Source organism: Geotrypetes seraphini, chromosome 1, assembly GCF_902459505.1.
Source record: "Geotrypetes seraphini chromosome 1, aGeoSer1.1, whole genome shotgun sequence".
In the NCBI taxonomy this organism is placed as follows: domain Eukaryota; kingdom Metazoa; phylum Chordata; class Amphibia; order Gymnophiona; family Dermophiidae; genus Geotrypetes; species Geotrypetes seraphini.
In genome coordinates this window covers 485,706,542-485,725,617 of record NC_047084.1, presented here as the reverse complement: position 1 = coordinate 485,725,617, position 19,076 = coordinate 485,706,542, and the positions used below count along the sequence as shown (strand labels likewise).

At 44.5% G+C, this 19,076-nt stretch overlaps 1 protein-coding gene across 6 annotated transcripts in view; it reads right to left on the bottom strand.

Moving 5' to 3' along the window:
- Window positions 1–19,076, bottom strand: part of PTBP3 (polypyrimidine tract binding protein 3) — a 255,937-nt gene that overhangs the window by 224,602 nt on the left and 12,259 nt on the right. The window contains exon 1 of one of the 6 annotated variants that reach the window (XM_033926075.1): window positions 6,382–6,461. The exons of 2 other annotated variants lie outside the window; for them this stretch is intronic. Coding sequence is in view for 1 of the 4 variants with exons in the window: in XM_033926058.1 (XP_033781949.1) it covers window positions 6,009–6,038 (30 nt within the window). In the remaining 3 variants the exon portion in view is untranslated. Of the gene's footprint in view, window positions 1–5,587; window positions 5,645–5,928; window positions 5,967–6,008; window positions 6,340–6,381; window positions 6,462–19,076 lie in introns of those variants that run through there. 3 more of the 6 variants (XM_033926058.1, XM_033926093.1, XM_033926084.1) reach the window with 3 other exon arrangements.

The window sequence follows — 19,076 nt, the reverse complement described above, 5'->3', positions numbered from 1 at the left end:
TTCTTCTTAGATGTACTGTAGTTTGCTGACTCTTCTAAGTCATTTTTCTGTAAACCGCCTAGAACCGAAAGGCATTCACGGTATATAAATAAAAATTTATGTTATGTTATATGAAATGGGCAATATTGCAGGATCTGAAGAGTATTTCAGCCAACTATTTGAGGGCCGCAATGAAGGACTTCGGGGGGCCTCCTATGGCCCTGGGGCCATGCACTGGGAGACCACTGTCTTATAGGAAAATAATCCCGCTGTTAAATTATGTAGTTTATTAATACTACTATTATGAACACCAATCTCTTACTATTCTGCACAATTCTCACGTGAAAATAGACCAAGAACTTAACAATGAATTTCTGCTTCACTTGCAAGTTTGAGAAAGATGCATACCAAGTTCGCTTTCCTTCACCAAAGCTGGTTTGGTCAAGATCGGAGGCCAGTGAATTAGGATTTCTTGTAAAATATTTTATTTATGCATCTCTTAATTATTTACATTCATCAACCAATATGATGAATGATGTAGTAGGAAGAATAAACTTTTTAAGAAGTTATTAACAACAGAAAAAGAAATATCTAAAAAAAACTTTAGCCCACAATATTAGAAGTCAAGAACAGGAAAAATAAACTTCCACCAAGGGAATAAGAGCAGAAGAGATAAGCAGCAAGCTTAGAAAAGCTGGTTAAACATTGCAACAAAGCAATGATCACATGGTAACAGGATTTTCCCTAGCATTCAAAAACTCAACAAGTTGATTCAGTTCAAAAAACAAAAAGTATTACCACCTTGAGTTACACAATAATAAGGAAAAGTCCCTGCAAGGGCTAGAACCCTCAGTTTCAACACTAGCAGCAGTTTCAACACCAGAACGTTCCTTTTCCTAGTTAGGGGCAAAAGAGGCAAATCAGGAAATACACATATTGTAGAACCAAAACACAACTCATTCACATTTCTGAAGTAATGTTGAAGTCTGGCTCTAATACAAGAAACAAGCTCCACAGAACTTTCAAGTAATTCAATCAAGTTCATATCCAATTGCTGAGATTCAACCGAGTTGCCTGCTTCTCCTAACCCAGTGTTCCGCAAACTTTGTCAAGCTGCAGTACAGTAAACATAGTGGCTGCGGCATCCAGAAGTGCACCGACGTTGACACGATGACATCACCTGCATACATGGCATCATCATGTCGACGTCGACACATGTGCAAAGGTCTTCTAGACAGGCCCTGACTGCCAGATTTATTTTTTTTTTCTTATTTATTTTTTCTTTTATCTTTCTGTCATGAATATTTGGCGTTCTTTTCCTTTTTAATTGATGTACGCCGCACTGATGCATTGAAGAGCGGTATTTAAATACAAATAAACAAACATATTATGCCGATATCATATTACATCTTTATTAATCGAGTTTATTATATTCAGTAGAATCTCAATTAACCGACTCTCAGTTAACTGGCCCTCTCTCCCAACTGGCAAAAAAAAAATCATTGGTGAAAAAAGAATGTCCCCTGAAGCACCAGTGGCAGTGGTCCTGAGCAGCAAACCTCCCTCCCTCCCTCCCTCCATCAAGCCCTGAAAAACTAGAAGCGGCAGGAGTTCTGAATCACAAACCCCACCTCCCTCCTGACCTGAAGCACCAGCGTCCTGAGCTACAAATCCTCCCTCCTTCCCTTAAGCCCCTAAGCACAAAAGCAACTGCGAAATAACCCCCCCTGAAGCACCAGCACAGCAGCGGCCCTGAGCTGCAAAGCCCTCCTACCTCCCTCAAGCCCTAAAGTGGCAAAAGCAGGCAGCAGTCCTGAACTGGACACCCCCTCACTCGCTTCCTCCCTCCCTTCCTTACCCAAAGCGTAGCCGGTCAGCAGGAGGCAACCTCAAAATAGGCTGCTCGCGGCCAGCCCTAGCAGGGCCTTTCCTCTGACACATTGCCGCTGCTGCGCTGGTGCTTCAGGCGGGAAGGGTATGAGATCTGTGTTCTAACACAGCACACTGAATCAACCGAGAAAACAGTTATCTGGAATCCACCAATCCCCATGGATGCCAGGTAACTGAGATTCTACTGTATTTCTTATTTCTTCCACAATGTCTATTATGCTAATGTTTGTATTGTGCTACTACTACCCTGTATACCCAAAAATAAGACCTATCCCGAAAATAAGCCCTAGCATGATTTTTAAAGATGCTCCTATATAAGCACTACCCCAAAAATGAGCTCTAGTTAAGATTGACCCCCGAAACCCCCCCCATGTCCCCGACACTCCCTGACTCCATCCTTAACACTAGTGCTTCCTGATTTGCTGGAAAAAAAAATCAGACTCGTCAATTCAGCAACCCCCACCCCTGCTGCTTTAGGAGGCCTTGGAGCGGAGGTATGTCAGGGTCAGTGGGGTTCTGCTGCACATGGGGGGGACAAAAGGAAAGAGGACAAATTGGGGTGGAGGACAGGAAGGGAGAGATGACTGTTGTACATGAAAAAAACAAAGACATCCCGAAAGTAAGCCCTAGTGCGTTTTTTGGATCCAAACATAAGAATTGCTGCTGCTGAGTCAGACCAGTGGTCCATCGTGCCCAGCAGTCCGCTCACGTGGCGGCCCCCAGGTCAAAGACCAGTGCTCTAAATGAGTCCAGCCTCACCTGCGTACATTCCAGTTTAGCAGGAACTTGTCCAACTTTATCTTGAATCCCTGGATGGTGTTTTCCCCTGTAAACAGACTCCGGAAGAGCGTTCCAGTTTTCTACCACAATCTGGGTGAAGAAGAACTTCCTTACGTTTGTACGGAATCTATCCCTTTTTAACTTTAGAGAGTGCCCTCTCGTTCTCCCTACCTTGGAGAGGGTGAACAACCTGTCTTTATCTGCCAAGTCTATTCCCTTCATTATCTTGAACGTTTCGATCATGTCCCCTCTCAGTCTCCTCTTTTCAAGGGAGAAGAGGCCTAGTTTCTCTAACCTCTCACTGTACGGCAATTCCTCCAGCCCCTTAACCATTTTAGTCGCTCTTCTCTGGACCTTTTCGAGTAGTACCTTGTCCTTCTTCATGTACGACAACCAGTGCTGGATGCAGTACTCCAGGCTTATTTTCGGGGAAACACGGTAGTAACCATTTCTATGACGCTGCTAGATGTATGCAGTACTGTACATTGAACACGAAAGAGACAATTCCTACTCAACTGAGTTTACAATTTAATCAAAACAGACAAACAGATGAAATAGGGGTTAGGGAATTGTTTACAGTGGCAATTATTAAAACAGGCATGGGTACTTCACATGTGAGTAGAAATTTGGAGTAAAAAGCAATTTATCATATTTTTGTCATATGATTGTTATGTAGTGCTATTAATTGGGTATATTTCTGAGACTATTATGTTTCTATTTGGAGTTTCTAAGTTTACCTCATTTAGGCCCCCTTTTACAAAGGTGATTATCGCGACAGGCCACTATAATTTGCTCCAACGCCCACAGGGATTCAATGGTCATCGGAGAATTTGCCGTGCAGCAGCCGCTCCACACTTTGTAAAAGGGGGGGGTTATTGTATTTATGTTTATATTTGGTCATTTAACTATTGTTATGCTGTTAACAAAATTGTACGTTTTATGGTAAACTGGACCAGATATAAACAAATAAAATAAATGAGGTCAACTTAGGGCTCTTTTTACTAAGGTGCGCTACGGCTTTAACGCACGGAATAGCGCGGGCTACATTGCCACACGCGCTAGACCTTAATGTCAGCATTGAGCTGGCGTTAGTTCCAGAAGTTTATCGCGCGGTAATTTCCTGCGTGCGCTAAAAACGCTAGTGCACCTTAGTAAAAGCAGCCCTTAGAAACTACCTGGGGCGAGTCTCTTCATAAGATGATTAATATATCCAATAAATAAAATAAACCTTTGCCTCTAGCCAAGGGTATTTTAGTTTTGGAATTGTATTTAATCCAATTTGTTTTAGCCCCCCCCCCCTCAATTGCATTTTTACGTCATAATTGTTTTTAATGTTCTGTTTGTTGGATTTTTTTTTATTTTTTCCACTTTTAATTTTTGTAAATCATATTGGATTTGGATATTGCGATCATATCAAATATTTTAAATAAACTTGAAACTTGAGCTGCCTGCTGGCCAGAATCCGCTGCTCCCTAATTAATCAGCCAAAAGGACAAGCCTTGGAGTTAAAAATGACACAGGGACAAATTTGTCCCTGTCCCCACAGGATCTATCTCCATTCCTGGCCCGTCCCCATGAGTTCTGTCCCTGTCCCTGCAAGCTCTGTCCTTATGTGCACAAGCCTCGAACACTTATAATTTTAAAGTGTTCTAGGCTTCTGTAGATAAGGACGAGCTTTCCGTGAAGGGGCAAGGACAAGAACTCGTGAGGTTGAGATGGGGATGGAGATAGACCCCGCAGGGACAGGGACAAATTTTGTCCCCATGTAATTCTCTACCTTGGAGCACTGCGCAGCTTCAGAGCCTCCATACTGTCGATAGAATAACTACCATATGGCAGCCCCATCCCAAACCCAGCCCCCCAGGCATAACTTCATTGGTGGGTAATGGACACAGGAGTGCCCTCTTGCACATGTGCCAGCTCCAGGTCAAAATGGCTTGTGAGCTGGAGATCTCAGAAGCTATTTTGAGACCGGAACCAGGACTTTTTTTTTTTTTTAAGAGAGTAGGGGCTGCTGGGGGAGCAGTCTTGCTTTTTGTCTTCTGCTGAAGCCAAGTGGCTAATTTTGGATGCAAAAACCAAAGATCCAGGTTTCAGTCAGGCTCTAAGTCTAAACCAAAATGACATTTCCATATATCACAACTACTACATCACAGCCGTTCCCTTCCCTATATTTAAAGGAGCTATAAAAGACAGTAGAAAAAGGTTCCGTCAGTCTTATGTACAAAAACTCCAAGTCAGCTACTCAGTAAAACTACCGTGATAGTTATTTGATAATATTCTTCAACATGAATTCTAGAATCTATACAGTACAGGAGGGAAACTCAATATAAATGCTGTAGCTCTTGGTTCTGTAACACAAACTCCACATTCCCTAACAATGGAGCTACAGCATTTCCCCTTACAATTCACCATAGGACAAAATATAAATATTAAACGTGATATATGTTCCGCTGCCAACACTTTGTGAAATAAAAAATCTTCCACAAAAAAAGATACCAGGAACCTATATAATAAAGGCCATATCAAACAGCACCTACTCCTAGGGCTACATATAAGTGCAGCAATCCTACCTAAGAAAAGGCACCACTGCAAATATTACACCCCATACTCCTCTATAGGGAAAACAGGAACCACACACTAGCAAAATCCTTTGCCTCTGGTCACACATACAGTATAGGATACAGAATAAGGAAACAAGAGAAGAAAAATGCAAACAAAAATTGAAATAGCCACCCCAAAATCTAAACTCTTATGAGCAGTGCAATACTGGAAAAAGAGAAACAGAAATGCATTTTTTTTTTCTTGTATTTTGCAATTTAAAAGAGAGAGACACATTCTCCAAAGTCTAATCTAATCTAATGTGTGTCACGCATACCTACTCAGGCTCTGGGCGACTTAAGTGACACATTCAAACCCTTAAAACATATACACATACCTTCCCACCTCCAACAACTGTCTAAAACTGCAACTCCTCTCATACCCTCCTGCCTTTGCTCTTTCCCACCCTTCCCCCAATTCCTGCCCTTAGGCCTTTTCTCTCTGACCCTCATCTTTCTGGCCACCGCCTCCTCCGCTCAAACTGGCTCTTCCCTATTCCCTTCCTCTTCTCACTCCCTGTTTGCCTTCCCCCCCTAACCTTTTCCTCCTACCCCCTCCCTCATGACTTCTCTTTCCTAACCTCTTCTTCATTTATCTTTTCCTTTCGCGAGTCTCTAATTACCTCCTTGGTTGAGTTCAGCTATTAAAAAATTTATACAATAAAAATACAATACGGACCCTCTGATCTCCGCAGCCTGGTTGCCTTCCTGACACCTTTTCATGTGACAACAGGCAGCCGTGCGCTGCTGCTAACTTACTTTTTCCAGCTGGGCGGAAGGAGCTGTCATTGCTGCTGCTGCTCCGGGGGCTGCCCGAGCTGGTGTTCAGATGCAGCTCCTACCCGAGGCAGTGAACAGCAACTCAAACCATCCCACAGGCTGCTGCTCTTAGATCTAACTCGCTCTCCCAGCCGCAACACACAGGCCACTGGAGCCTCAGATTACAGACCCACGTTGCAGATGCCTAAACAAAATTTCATTCACTTCCACTTCTAAAAAAAAATTATACGAAAAAGTTGTTTTTGCTTGTGGGGGGGAGGGGGGTCGTACACCAATGTAAATGACCCTGCAGATCTGTTGTATAGTTTTACTTTCTCTTTCCTGCAGACAATAGCCCGGCCCCTGGACCTACCTCAATCTCACAGTCTTTCTGTCGACATGTAAGCAATTAAGAGCTAGCTGGCCGCCAGCACTTCCTGCTCTTGATTGTCTGTCTGCCTGCCTCTCCCAATACCTCAGTAACTTATGCTGCAAGACTTGCTCAGGTTGGGCAGATCTTTGTTCATCTCGTAAAAAAAAAAAAAATATATATATATATATAACAGGCTGGTCCTCTTTCCTACTCCAGTCTCCTTCCAAGGAGCAGAGGCAGCAGCAGTCTCCATAAGTGGGAGTATATTTGTAGGCCCAGGGCCGATGGCAAAGACTGGGCCCTGCATGGAAAAATGAAGATGGGCCCTAAAATAAAATAGTTTCCCAGATAGTAGGGGCCAGAGAGTTGAAATGTCCCGTTTTTAGAGACGGTGTCCCAAAGGTGTGTGTGGGGACAACGGGACAGGCGATCGCAGAGAATGGCTCTCTCCCTGCTTCTTGCCCTCCGCCACAACTACAGAGAAGCAAGGTCCAGGCGCCAGCCCTCAAGCCTTCTCCCTGACGTCAATTCTGACGTCAGAGAGGAAATTCTGGGCCAGTCAATCGTTACCTGGCTGGCCCGTAACTTCCTTTCCGACTTCAGAAGTGACGGCAGGGAGAAGGCTTGAGGACTGGTGCCTGGACCTTCCTTTCTTGCGGTTGTTGTGGCAGTGGCGGGTGGGATGCAGCAGCAGGTGCGGCGGCGGACTGGGTGGGGGCAGCAGAAGAATCGGTGGTAGTCCAGGCTTCGGAGGGAGGCAGACAGGCAGGCTGACTGGCTTCGGCGCGGCAGGGAGGAAGGGAGGCAGGCAGGCTGGCTGGCTGGCTTCGGGGGAGGGGTGGGACAAAGACTGGAAGGCAATGAGGGGGACTTAGGAAGGAGGGAGGGAGGGAGGGAGGAAGGAAGGAGAGAGAGAGGCAGAGAAAGAGTGGGGGGTTGAAAGCAAGAAAGATTAGAGAGAGAAAGGCCTGGATCAAAAGGAGGCAGATGCTGGACTATGTGAGGTGCAGACCGAGTAGGAGAGACCCTGAGGAAGAACAGAGAGATGGAAGATCATAACAGAGGAGGAAGAGAGAGGGAGACCTGGAACAAAGGTGGTGGTAGGTACAAAGAAGAACTGACACTAGACCTGGGGAGGGTAACAGGGAAAAGAGAGAAAAACCTGGACCCAAAGGGGATGGGGCTGGATTGTGAAAGAAATGTTGGATGCGAAAGAAAGAAAGATTGGATGCACAGTCAGAAGGAAGTGCAACCAGAGACTCATGAAATCACCAGACAACAAAGGTAGGAAAAATGATTTTATTTTAAATTTAATGATCAAAATGTGTCAGTTTTGCAAATTTATCTGTTGTCTATATTTTGCACTATATTTGTCTTTTTTCCTATGGTTATTACTGAGGTGACATTGCATATTTTAAAGCTATCTGCCTTGCCATCTTTGGGAAAAAAACCGAAACTCATAAATGATAATTAACATTTTCTCTGCATACAGTGTGCATTGTGGTTTTTAAAAAAAATTTTATGTTTACCATTATGAATTAATAAGATATTGTGTGTACATGAAAAATGAATGGAAGAAATTGGGGGCGGGGCTAGGGCAGGATTGGGGGTGGGTCTGAATATTAATAGATGGCCCGTTTTGATGAAAAAAAATAAATGATAACTTAGGTATCTCATCCTCTCTTCCCTTCCAATGCAAAAGTTGGTCCCTTGGGTTGACCCTGTGATTGTGGGTGCTAAATCCAATGAAAATAACCTCTCCCTGAACACAGTTTGCTCAATATTGGGTGGTGCTCAAGCACCCACAGATCTAGCTCCTATGTATATGTGGATGGATATTGGAAACTGCAGTGTGCATGGGTCTGGAGTTTTTATATGTAGGGCAGGATTGTACATTTGGGGTGTGTATGTGGGTACCTAAGATAGCTGTGGGTGAGAGGTCTAAAGCAGTGTTTCTCAATATGCGTACCCTTAGGGGTATGCAAGCCGCTTGTTGGGGGTAAGCAGCACTGCGTGGGTCTCCTGCACCCCTTCCTCCTTAATGACTGCCATTGCCTGCTCCTCCCCACCCCCCACATCCGCCAAAGCTGCCGCTGGGGATCCCATGCCCTCCTTCCTGCCCGCCCCTTCACTGAAGCCGACCCAGGCAGCTTCCCTCTGATGTAGAGCTGACGTTGGAGGGAAGCCTTCCGGGTCAGCGGGGAATGCCAGTTACCTCCTTCCAGGTGGGCTGTTTCTTCCTGCCTTCAGTGGTACTTGTTGCACGGTCACATCAGCAACTCTTTCACGATGCATGGGCTGACCTGGAAGCCTTGCTGATGTCAAAGGGAAGGTTTGTTGATCAGTCATGTGCACCGTGTAAGAGCCGCTGAAGGCAGAAGGAGTAGACCAACTGAAGAGCCCTGAAGGAAGCCCTAGAGCGATTAAGTAAGGGAGAGAGGGGACATGATCTGGGACACAGGGAGAAAGGAGGGGGGACATGGGAGAGGCACGATTTTGGGACAAAGGCTAGAAGGCAGGGAGGGAAGCACAAACTCCTTGGGGAGGGGGCATGAACATGGCACATAGAAGGGAGGGAGGAAGGGGGCACTAACTTGGGACATAGGAGGGAGGGAATAGAAAGGGAGAATTGGGCATGAGTGTTTGAGTGAGAAAGAAAGAGATGGTTAACATGGGTAAAGGAAGAAAGGAAAACTGGGCAGAGAGAGAGAGGAGTGAGGCAGAGATGCATGGGGAAGATAAGAATGAGAGGGAGAAATGTTGGATATGGTGGTGGAGAGGTAACAGAGTGACAGATTGAAGGGGATGCAAAGGGAGGAATGTTGGACACAGTGATGGAGGAAGAGATGTGGCATGATGCTAGAGAGGGGTGATAGAAGGAGAAATGTTGGGTATGGGGCTGGTAGGTAGTGGTAAAAAATGCTGCTCATGATCTGGGGGATGAGGGAGAAATGTTGGATGTGGCAGTAGAGGGGGTGGGAGAGATGTACCCTGGATCTCTCTCTCTCCCCCCATTTCCTTTGCAGCAAGGGAAGGGATGAGAGAGACAGATGAACAGTGAGAGAGAGAGGGAGATATGTTGCCATGGTTGGAGGAGAGAGGAAGAAAAGTTGGACTCATGGAGGGACAGAGAAAGATGTTGGTTGGGGAAGGGAATGAGGTCCGGAGGAAAGGAAGCGTGAAGAGGCAGAAATAAAGAAATATTGGATGCACAGTTAGAAGAAAATGCAACCAGAAACCCATAAAATCACCAAACAACAAAGGTAGGAAAAATGATTTTATTTTCAATTTAGTGATCGAAATGTGTCAGTTTTGAGAATTTAGATCTGTTGTCTATATTTTGCACTATATTTGTCAATTTTTCTATAGTTGTTATTGATAGCATATTTTAAAGTCATCTGCCTTGACCTCTTTGAAAAAACCCCGAATATAAATGATAATTAACATTTTCTCTGCGTACAGTGTGCTTTGTGTTTTTTTAAATTTTGTGGTCACCATTATCATCAATAATAATAAAACCCTAAGCACGCATGCACACTTAGGGTTTTGTGATTGCTGCGCCGTGCTGTGTCCCTCTGTGCCGAATTCCATTTTGGAACAAGGAGGCAGGGAACACGCCAGCGACTCCCCCCTCCCGCCCTCACTCACCAACCGCTGCCACCGCTGCTGCTCCTCTTCAAAGCAGCCTGCTGAGGTTCGCCGGCCGACTTTAGCGAACCTTGCAGGCCGCTCTCCACCTTGATAGCAGGTTCCCTCTGACGCAATCATGTCAGAGGGAACGTGCTACCAAGGTGGAGAGCAGCCTGCAAGGTTCGCTAAAGTCGGCCGGCGAACCTCAGCAGGCTGCTTTGTTGAAGAGGGGCAGCAGCGGTTTGTGCCAGTGGGCCAGAAGATACCAGGAACCATGGAGGGAGGGTAAGAACGGGAGGGGGAGGAAACATAAGGGGACCATGGAGCAGGCAGGCATGGCACAACAGCGGACCAGGGGGAGAGGGAAAGGGGGCTGCTTTGGGGGGAGGGGTGTGCTGGGGGCAGACAGCAATCATGGGGGTGAACAGAAGGGGCTATAGAGCAGGCAGGCATGACACAACAGGGGGCAGGGGGAGAGGGAAAGGGGACTGCTTTGGGGGAGGGGTGTGCCGGGGTCAGACAGCAATCATGTTTTGCTCTGGGAGGGGAGAACAGGGGGGACTGGGTGCAGAGTCTGATAGAGGGAAGGTGCAGAGTCTGACAGGGGGGGCTGTGTGCAGAGTTTGACAGGGGGAGGAAGGTGCAGAGTCTGATAGGTGGGGCTGTGTGCAGAGTCTGACAGGGGAGGGCAGGAAGGGGGTTGGGTACAGAACCTGACACGAAGAGGCTGGGTGCAGGGGGTAGGGAGCTGGGAAGGCAGGGAGGACAGATGCTCAGGGGGTTTGGAAAGACAAATACTGGACGTACTGGGAGAGGATTGGGAAGGACAAACGCACGGGCTGGGGGGGTTAGGAAAAGAGAGATGCTGCATAAGTGTAGTAGTGGGAAAGGAGAGAAAGAAATGCTGCCGTTGGGGGAGGGAAAGGGAACTGAGAATTGTTGAACATAGATGTGTGGCTTGAGAGGGAAAGAGAGATGATGATGATGGGGAAAGGAAGAAAGAGGAAGAATTGTTGGACATGATAGTGGTGGAGAGGAGGGAGGAAGAAATGTTACACTGGGAGGGAGGAGAGATGGCCCAAAGAAGGGAAAGATGTCAGACCACTGGAATGGGAAGGAGAGAGAGAGAGATGCCAGACCACAGAATGGAAGGGAAGGAAGGGAGAGAGAGAGATGCCAGACCGCAGAAAGGAGGAGAGAGATGTTAGACCTTGGGAAGAGGGAAGGAAGGAGAGAGAGAGAGAGATGCCAGACCATGGGAGAGGAGAGAAATTCCAGGCTATGGGAAGGAGAGGAGAAAGATGCCAAACCAAATGAGGGGGGAAGGGGGAAGACAGAGATGTCTGACCATGGGAGAAGGATGAGATGGTGCATAGGGATGGAGGGGAAGGGGAGGCAGAGGGAAGAGAGGGTGCACAGCAATGGGTGGACAGGGAAGAGATAAGAAGAAAAATGTTCCTTGTGGATAGATGGGAGAGAAGAAAGAGGGAGGAGATGGTACACATGGATAGATGGGAAGGGAAGGCATGGAAAAGTAGGAGCGTTCTGCTACCTATGCCCACGGGAGCCCTGCTAAAGGTACCTCCATCCCCGCAGGATACCCGCAGATCCAGTGGGGAATCCCATGGAATTCCTGTCAGTCCCGTTCCCATGCAGCTCTCTAATATGAACTCCTTTTTGCCTGTCTCACCCCCTTTACTCAGCAGAACTGTCCCACCTACACTATGGTGGCATACTCTTCCACTCTGTGAACTAACAACCCCTGCTATAAAGTGGTGTAATTGCAGTATCAGTGAGAGTGCCCCTCGTTCCCTCACAATACTGTTTACAAAATTTTTAGTCTGTCATATGTGAAATCAAAAATGTGAAGAGCTTTAGCAGGCTACAGATTGTGAATGTTTTATTCAGGCCTTTGAATGAAATTAGGTGGCTTCAAGGCATTTTGCTGTGAGAGCTTTAATGAACAATTATGCAACACTGGCACAGCATTATAAAGAACAAATTGAAGACGACAACAACTCTGTTCACAAATACTGCTTGGACAAATTGGTCAAAAGCCAGAATATAATGCTGCTGTTGCCATTCTGAGTGACATATTACAACTGGCAGAGGTGTTCATGAACACCACCAAAGCAGTCAGCATAAAAATAAAGGCTTTCCAGTTTTACCAAAGCCAAAATTATGAAACTTTAATCAAAGTACCATGACTAACTGTCCATTTTTTTCAAAGACGTTCAAAAATTAATACCACCGTTAACACTACAGCTGTAGTCCATTTTGTGAAATGAGCTTGTAATCATATTGATTGCTTTTTCTGAAGATGAGCTTAAAGAATAACCATTTTTGACAATGATTATTTTTCCAACTCACAAAGTTTACAACATTTCTCTTATGGAAAAGAGCAATTGGAAATATTAGAAAAAAGGTATAGGAGCGTGCTCAACAGGTCAGAAATCAATTTTAAGGAAATTTTATATAATCAGTAGGAGGAGTTTATATTAATAGTGACTGAGAAAACGGTATGTAATGAGGAACTATGACAAATATTCTACAGTGGAACATTCCAATATACTATGTCTCTTTCTGGACATTTGTGCTACATTTCAGGCATCTAATGCCAATTCAAAGAGATGGTCCAGCCTGAGGAACTAAATTCAAACAAAGAACCACTTAGAAGTAGACTATTGGGTCAATCTTATGAGAATTAAACTTTATTTGAATACAGCTTATTCCTTCTAGTAAAGTACAAAGAAAGGACTGTGAAATATGAATGATTTTAAGACAAATTAATATTATAATGTAAACCTAATATTACTATTAATTTTTAAGCTTTTGGCAATCAAATATACCAAGGTTAATGGAATTCCTGAGGCTGGGAATTTTTTCTCTGTGGATGAAAAAATCAATCTGAGAATGGAGAAAGAAGAAATGGTGGTGAAACTCCACCCACAAAAATGCGCTTAGTGAGGTAAACCTCCAAAATGGCTGAACATAGAGGTTAACCTCAGGGAATGGGTAATTGCACAAAGAGAAAGTTGCAGCGTTGTCTCCATCAGAAATACTAAACGTAAGTACAGAAAGTTGGATGCGCAGGTGAATGTTACCGATTTCATGAGCAAGAACAACTGTAGGATAAAAGTTACCTGATGACTAGGAAGAGAAAGTGGCAATTTTACGCAACTTTGTCATGGAGGAGCGAAAGAAAAGCAACATTCAACCTGGACATAAAATAAATATGAATGAAGTGCCCCTGGCTTTTGACATACCTGCTATACGAATAGTCACTACATGTGGCATTAAAATAGTGGTTATAACAACAGGCCAAAAAAGACCTGCTTTACAATCATATTGAGCTATGCTGTGGATGGTCAAAAACTAAAGCTTTTGGTAAAAGTCAAGTGCATAATGGTGCCCCGTGAAATCTTTCCAAGAGGCATGGTTGTTGTGTGCAAAAAAGAAAAAGGATGGATGAATGAAGTGTTTATGAAACAGTAGATTGATAAATGATTCTAAAGGAGACCTGGAGAATTGTTTGTACCAAAATCTTTAGCAATATTCGATGCAATGGCCTCACATTAAAAAAAAGAGTTAATGCAGAAGCTGTTAAATAGTGCAAGGGCACATATGACTATTATACCTAGTGGACTTAACAGTAAGCTACGACCTTTGGACATAAATCATGCATTCAGATGCCTCGTCCATCAACAACGGGAAAAGTGGATGCATGAAGGCAAGCACTCATTCTCTCCTACAGGGAAACAATGCTGTGCCACTTATACAGAAGTGTGTTCCTGGGTGGAAACTGCCTGGGAAGCAGTAAAATCTTTCATGATTATCAAAGGATTCAAAAAGGCACTCTAAGATGAATGCTCACTCGATGACAACTCTTCAGAAAAGATGAAGATTATGTTTTTTTCCTATGAGCAGTGGTGTACTTAGCATATGTGACACCCGGGGCACATCATTTTTTTACATCCCCCCCCCCATCTGTAAGAAAAACATGATTTTTAGTAACAAACCACACGTCACACATGAGTACCTAGGAAAAGGCAGCATCTTATATATTGCAGTGAGCAGTACATCAATACACCCATTGTAAAACTAAACAAGCCAGACCAGCACAGATCAATCCTACACTGTCAATCCTAACAGAAAACCATGTCTTTTGAACACACAGAAAACACCTTCGCCTAGTATGGAATATGTAATCACAAACTAACCCCTCCCTCTTTTACAAAACTGTAGTGTGGATTTTAGCCACGGTGGTAACAGTTCTGACGCTTACAGAATTCTGAGCATCAGAGCTGCTACCACCACGGCTGGCACTAAAAAACGCTCCACAGTTTTGTAAAAGGGGGGATAAAATAGAAATACATAGACAAAGGTTAAATTGAACCATTAAGAAGCTGGACTCTGCATATAGTGCACCACAGAAACAGTGACACATGTCTCCTAAAGCAATAAATAAATATAATTTTTTTTTCTACCTTTGTCTTCTGTGATTTCTGCTTTCCTCATCTTCTTGTAACTCTCTTCCTTCCATCCACTGTCTGCCATCTCTCTTCCCCTATATGGCATCTTCTCTCCTTCTATGCCCCTTCCAGAACTGTATGCCTCCCCTTTCCATCTCTCCTTTCACCCCCATTGGTCTGGCATCTCTCTCCTCTCCTTCCCTCTCCTATATCTCTCCTCTGCAATCTCTTTCCCTTTTTTCCCTCATTTTCCTTTTCAATTTATTTTCTGAATCTGTCTAGATTTCGTTCTTACTACCCTCTCATCAATGTCCTTTTTTACTGTCTACCTAAAGTTTGCCACCTCTTTCCCTCACCCTTCTTGTGTTTCCCTAACTCAATCCTTTTCTCTCCGGGCCAGCCAATCACTGCCCAGCTGGCCCAGAACATCCTCTCCAATGTCTGAATTGACGCTGGAAAGAAGACTTCTTGTCAGCGATTAGCAGCAGCAGCGGGAAGGTAAGATTGCAGCGGCGCAGACCGGGGGAAAGGAAGGGCAGGAGGACCCGGACCTGGCAGGAGGGCAGGAGGACCCGGACCTGGCCGGCTGTGCACCTCCCCAAGCTGTGCACCTGGGGCAGTCCGCCCCTTCCCCCCCCCCTCTTGGTTTGCCACTGTCTATGAGTGATAAGCTTAGTGGTTGCAGTACTGCCTCTCCATGAGTGCAGGTGGTCTGAGAGCCAAGTGTGTGCAATCAATAGCTCCCAAGACCAAAAGGAAGTGGGCGAAGACCAGAATAATTCATTCACGGCAGAATTATTAATTCTATTCTCTGATCTAGGTTTACATCCTCTAATATCCTCTCCCGCACACAAGAACATAAGAACATAAGAATTTCCGCTGCTGGGTCAGACCAGTGGTCCATCGTGCCCAGCAGTCCGCTCACACGGTGGCCCTTTGGTCAAAGGCCAGTGCTCTAAATGAATCCAGCCTCACCTGCGTACGTTCCGGTTTAGCAGGAACTTGTCCAACTTTGTGTTGAATCCCTGGAAGGTGTTTTCCCCTATAACAGACTCCGGAAGAGCATTCCAGTTTTCTACCACTCTCTGGGTGAAGCAGAGGACATACCTTAGACATGGTAGTGGTTCCCATTTCTCATAGTTCTTCTTTTGTATTAAATTTCAACAGCTCAATTCCCTGGTCCGATTACAATTGAATCAACTTTTCATATCACATGAACAATACCATGTACAATAACACTCCAAAAACAGTTACTTATCAGGATTACAGCAAATTATAAGTACCATACATGTTAAAAGTTTTTCAATTAACACCTGAGGAAAATAAAGAATCATCAATAGACGAAAAGGTGCTATCCTGGAACGTAACAGTCACATCTTTGTTGGATACCCTAGCCCCCTACCAGACGCATACAATCTCGGCAAAAAAAGCAAGAAACCCATGGCTCACCATGGAGCTCATACTGCTGAAGAAACAACTTCGAAGCTTTGAAAGGAAATGGAGGAAAAATAAATCCATAGCAAATCTCAACAGATATAAAGCCCACGCCCAACATTACAAAATCAAACTCAAAGAAACAAAAATGAAATATTACTCTAACTGCATGTCTAAAATCAAAAACACCTCTACGCTTTATGCTATTGTAAAATCACTTTCATCAATTAGTAAAAGCACAAAAACAATCATCGAATGGAAAGAAACATCCAAATCAAAAAAGTAACATAGCCTAAGTTAGACCTGTTTCAGTTACATCCAGGGTATAAAAAAGTGCCCTGATTGTGTCACTGATCATTGGAGGATTAAGGCATGACTCCCTCATGAATCCCTCAGTGGTTACTGTTCTCCTCCCTCACCCTTCAAAGTGATAATTGAAAGGGAATCTAGGCTCCCTGACACCATCAGGTATTGTAGGCATTCTAAATACAGCATCAAGCAAGTGTGAAGGGTAGACTAGGGGTCAGTACAGTGGACTGTAAACCAAGGGACCCAGGTTCAAATCCTTTCTCAACTCTGTTTTCCTTTACCTATAAATTATGGGCCTGCCAGAAACTTAGGGCTCCTTTTACTAAGCTGCGCTAGCGGTTTTAGTGCACGCACGTTAAACGCTAATGCCTCCATTGAGCTGGCATTAGTTTTTGGCGCGTAGTGTGGGGTTAGCGTGCGGGGCTATGTAGCGTGCTAAAAACGCTAGCACACCTTAGTAAAAGAAGCCCTTAGATATACCTACTGTACCTAAATATTTAAAAAAAACCTGTAAGCTTGAGGTTTATCAAGGTGGTATCCAGATTTAATTTATTCTTATTATCAAGTCTTCAAGTTTCCCCTCTTTTTTTTTTTCTTTGTTTCACTACAGTACATCTACAAACAACTTTCCATCTCTTTCCCTCACCCTGGCTTTCCTATTCCCATTCCTCTTCTTCCCTAGTCTTTCACTAACTCTGTCTTTCTCCTCTCCCCCTTTTCCATTCAGCTTCTCCCCTATTTCTTTTCCCTCTCTCCCCCACTCCCTCTTCCATCCAGTTTGTCTCCTCTTTATCTCCCTCTCCTGTATCTTCTCTTGTGTTTTTGCTCAACTGGCCACTACTGCTGCTTTTCCAGATCAGAAGCAGCAGCAGCAGCAGCAAAACAGCCTGAAGCAGTTTCAGGGCTGAAGTCTTCATGTAGAGTCTTCATCTGCTGCTCCAGAACAGGAAGTTGATGTTGGAGAGGTTGCGGGACCGACAGAGCTGACATAGCGCAAATGGAAAATGCAGCCCAACACTGATTCAGGTTGTTTTGCCGTTGCTGATGCTGGTCTGGAGAAGTGGCAACAGCAGTGGGTGTAGCTTTGGGAGGGTGATGAAGAAGGTACCCCCTTTTGAAGTCTCATTTACCCATGGGGTATGCGTATTGGATGTTGAGAACCTCTGTTCTTTTTTTAAAATTTTTTATTGATTTTTAAATAAAAACAAAGTGCAACAGAATATACAAACAAATGGTACAATAAAACAGCACTTTTATCTAATAAATAATTATATAAGTATATTTTTCCCCACCACCCTTCCCCCTCCCGCCCTCCCTAGATGTGTCTGAAGCTCCTTTTAGAAAACAAAGGCTTACACTAGTGAACAGTTTTTACAAATGTCGCCAATGGCCCCCAAGTCTCATTAAATTTTTTGTAATGTCCCAGCTGTTCTGAGTTCATTCATTCTATAAACTTGGCATAGGGTTTCCCACCAGAAGTTAAAATGCAGCCTATCACAGTTTTTCCAGCTTTTTGTAATTAACTGCATCGCAATCCCCCAACTCCTTCTAAGGTGCCTTTGCCTGCTGAAGAAGGGGATATTAATGACCCGATAATGTGGGAGTTAAAAAAAATTCAAGATCTTATACAGGGGAACACTGAAAGGCTTGACTCCATTCAATCTGAAGTTCTTAACCTGTCAAATAAGCTAAATACTTGTTCCACAAGAACGGATCTGCTAGAGGAGAAAGTTTCAGCACTTGAAGGGGACATAATTCAAGTATCATCTGATAGGAAAATAATCAAATGATTTGTGAAGGACTTAGAAGCAGCTGATAACTACTCCAGAAGAAATAACTTTCGTTTATTAGACCTTCCGGAGGGAGTGGAAGGAAATAATATCCTACAATTCTCAGAGGAATTCTTATCTGGCTTTTTATCTCTTAATTTTTCCTCTCCTTTTGAAATCGAGCGGACTCACTGTTTGCCAGCTTACAGATCCAATAAGCAGGTAGGACCGAGACCAATAATTGTTAGACTGTTAAGACATCAGCAAACGATGCAAATCCTAATGGCAGCTAAGCAAATCAGACCCCTTAAGTGGCAGGACAATAAACTTTCAATCCTGCCCGACTTTGCCAGACATTCAGCTGCTGTCAGAAAGGAGTTTCTTCTTTTGAGACCGCAGCTTCAGCAGATGGGTGCAAATTTTGGTCTTTTCTACCCGGCAATTATGAGGGTTACTATCCATAATAATAAAAGGCTAAGCGCACATGCGCTTTTCAAAAATCGTGATTCCTGGTGGCGTGAGGTGTGCTTCTGTGTCACACCTCACGGCGCCTGCGCTAGCTGGAGGCGCGTGTTCCAAAGACTCCTCCCTCCTGCTGCCGCTGCTCTTCAAAGCGGCCTGCTGAGGTTCGCCAGCCGCTGTAGCGAACCTCGCAGGCCGCTCTCCACCTTCCCGAAGCAGATAAAAAAGGAAATCCAGGTAGGATGGAGGCTGCGATCAGCAGCGACTGCTGCTACTCCTCCAGCCGCCTAGCTCCTCTCCGCCGGCCCTGGACAGCAGCCCCCTCCATCCCGTCCTGATCACGAGGGAGACCGTGCAAGGGGAAGGGGAAAGGGAGGAAGCGTCTCTAGCACCCGTTAATGTAACGGGCTTAAAGAGCTAGTAAATAATAAAACCATCAATTATAAAAATCCTAATGACTTAAAGGATTTCATTATAAAACAGGATACAAGAATGAATTAAAGCTAATATAAAGCGGTGGAAGGTCCCTAGACTGGGATATAGTGAATGGCAAATAATATCAGCTGTCTTGAACTGTTTATTGCTGTGTTAGTTTTGAGGAAAATTGTGTTTTACAATA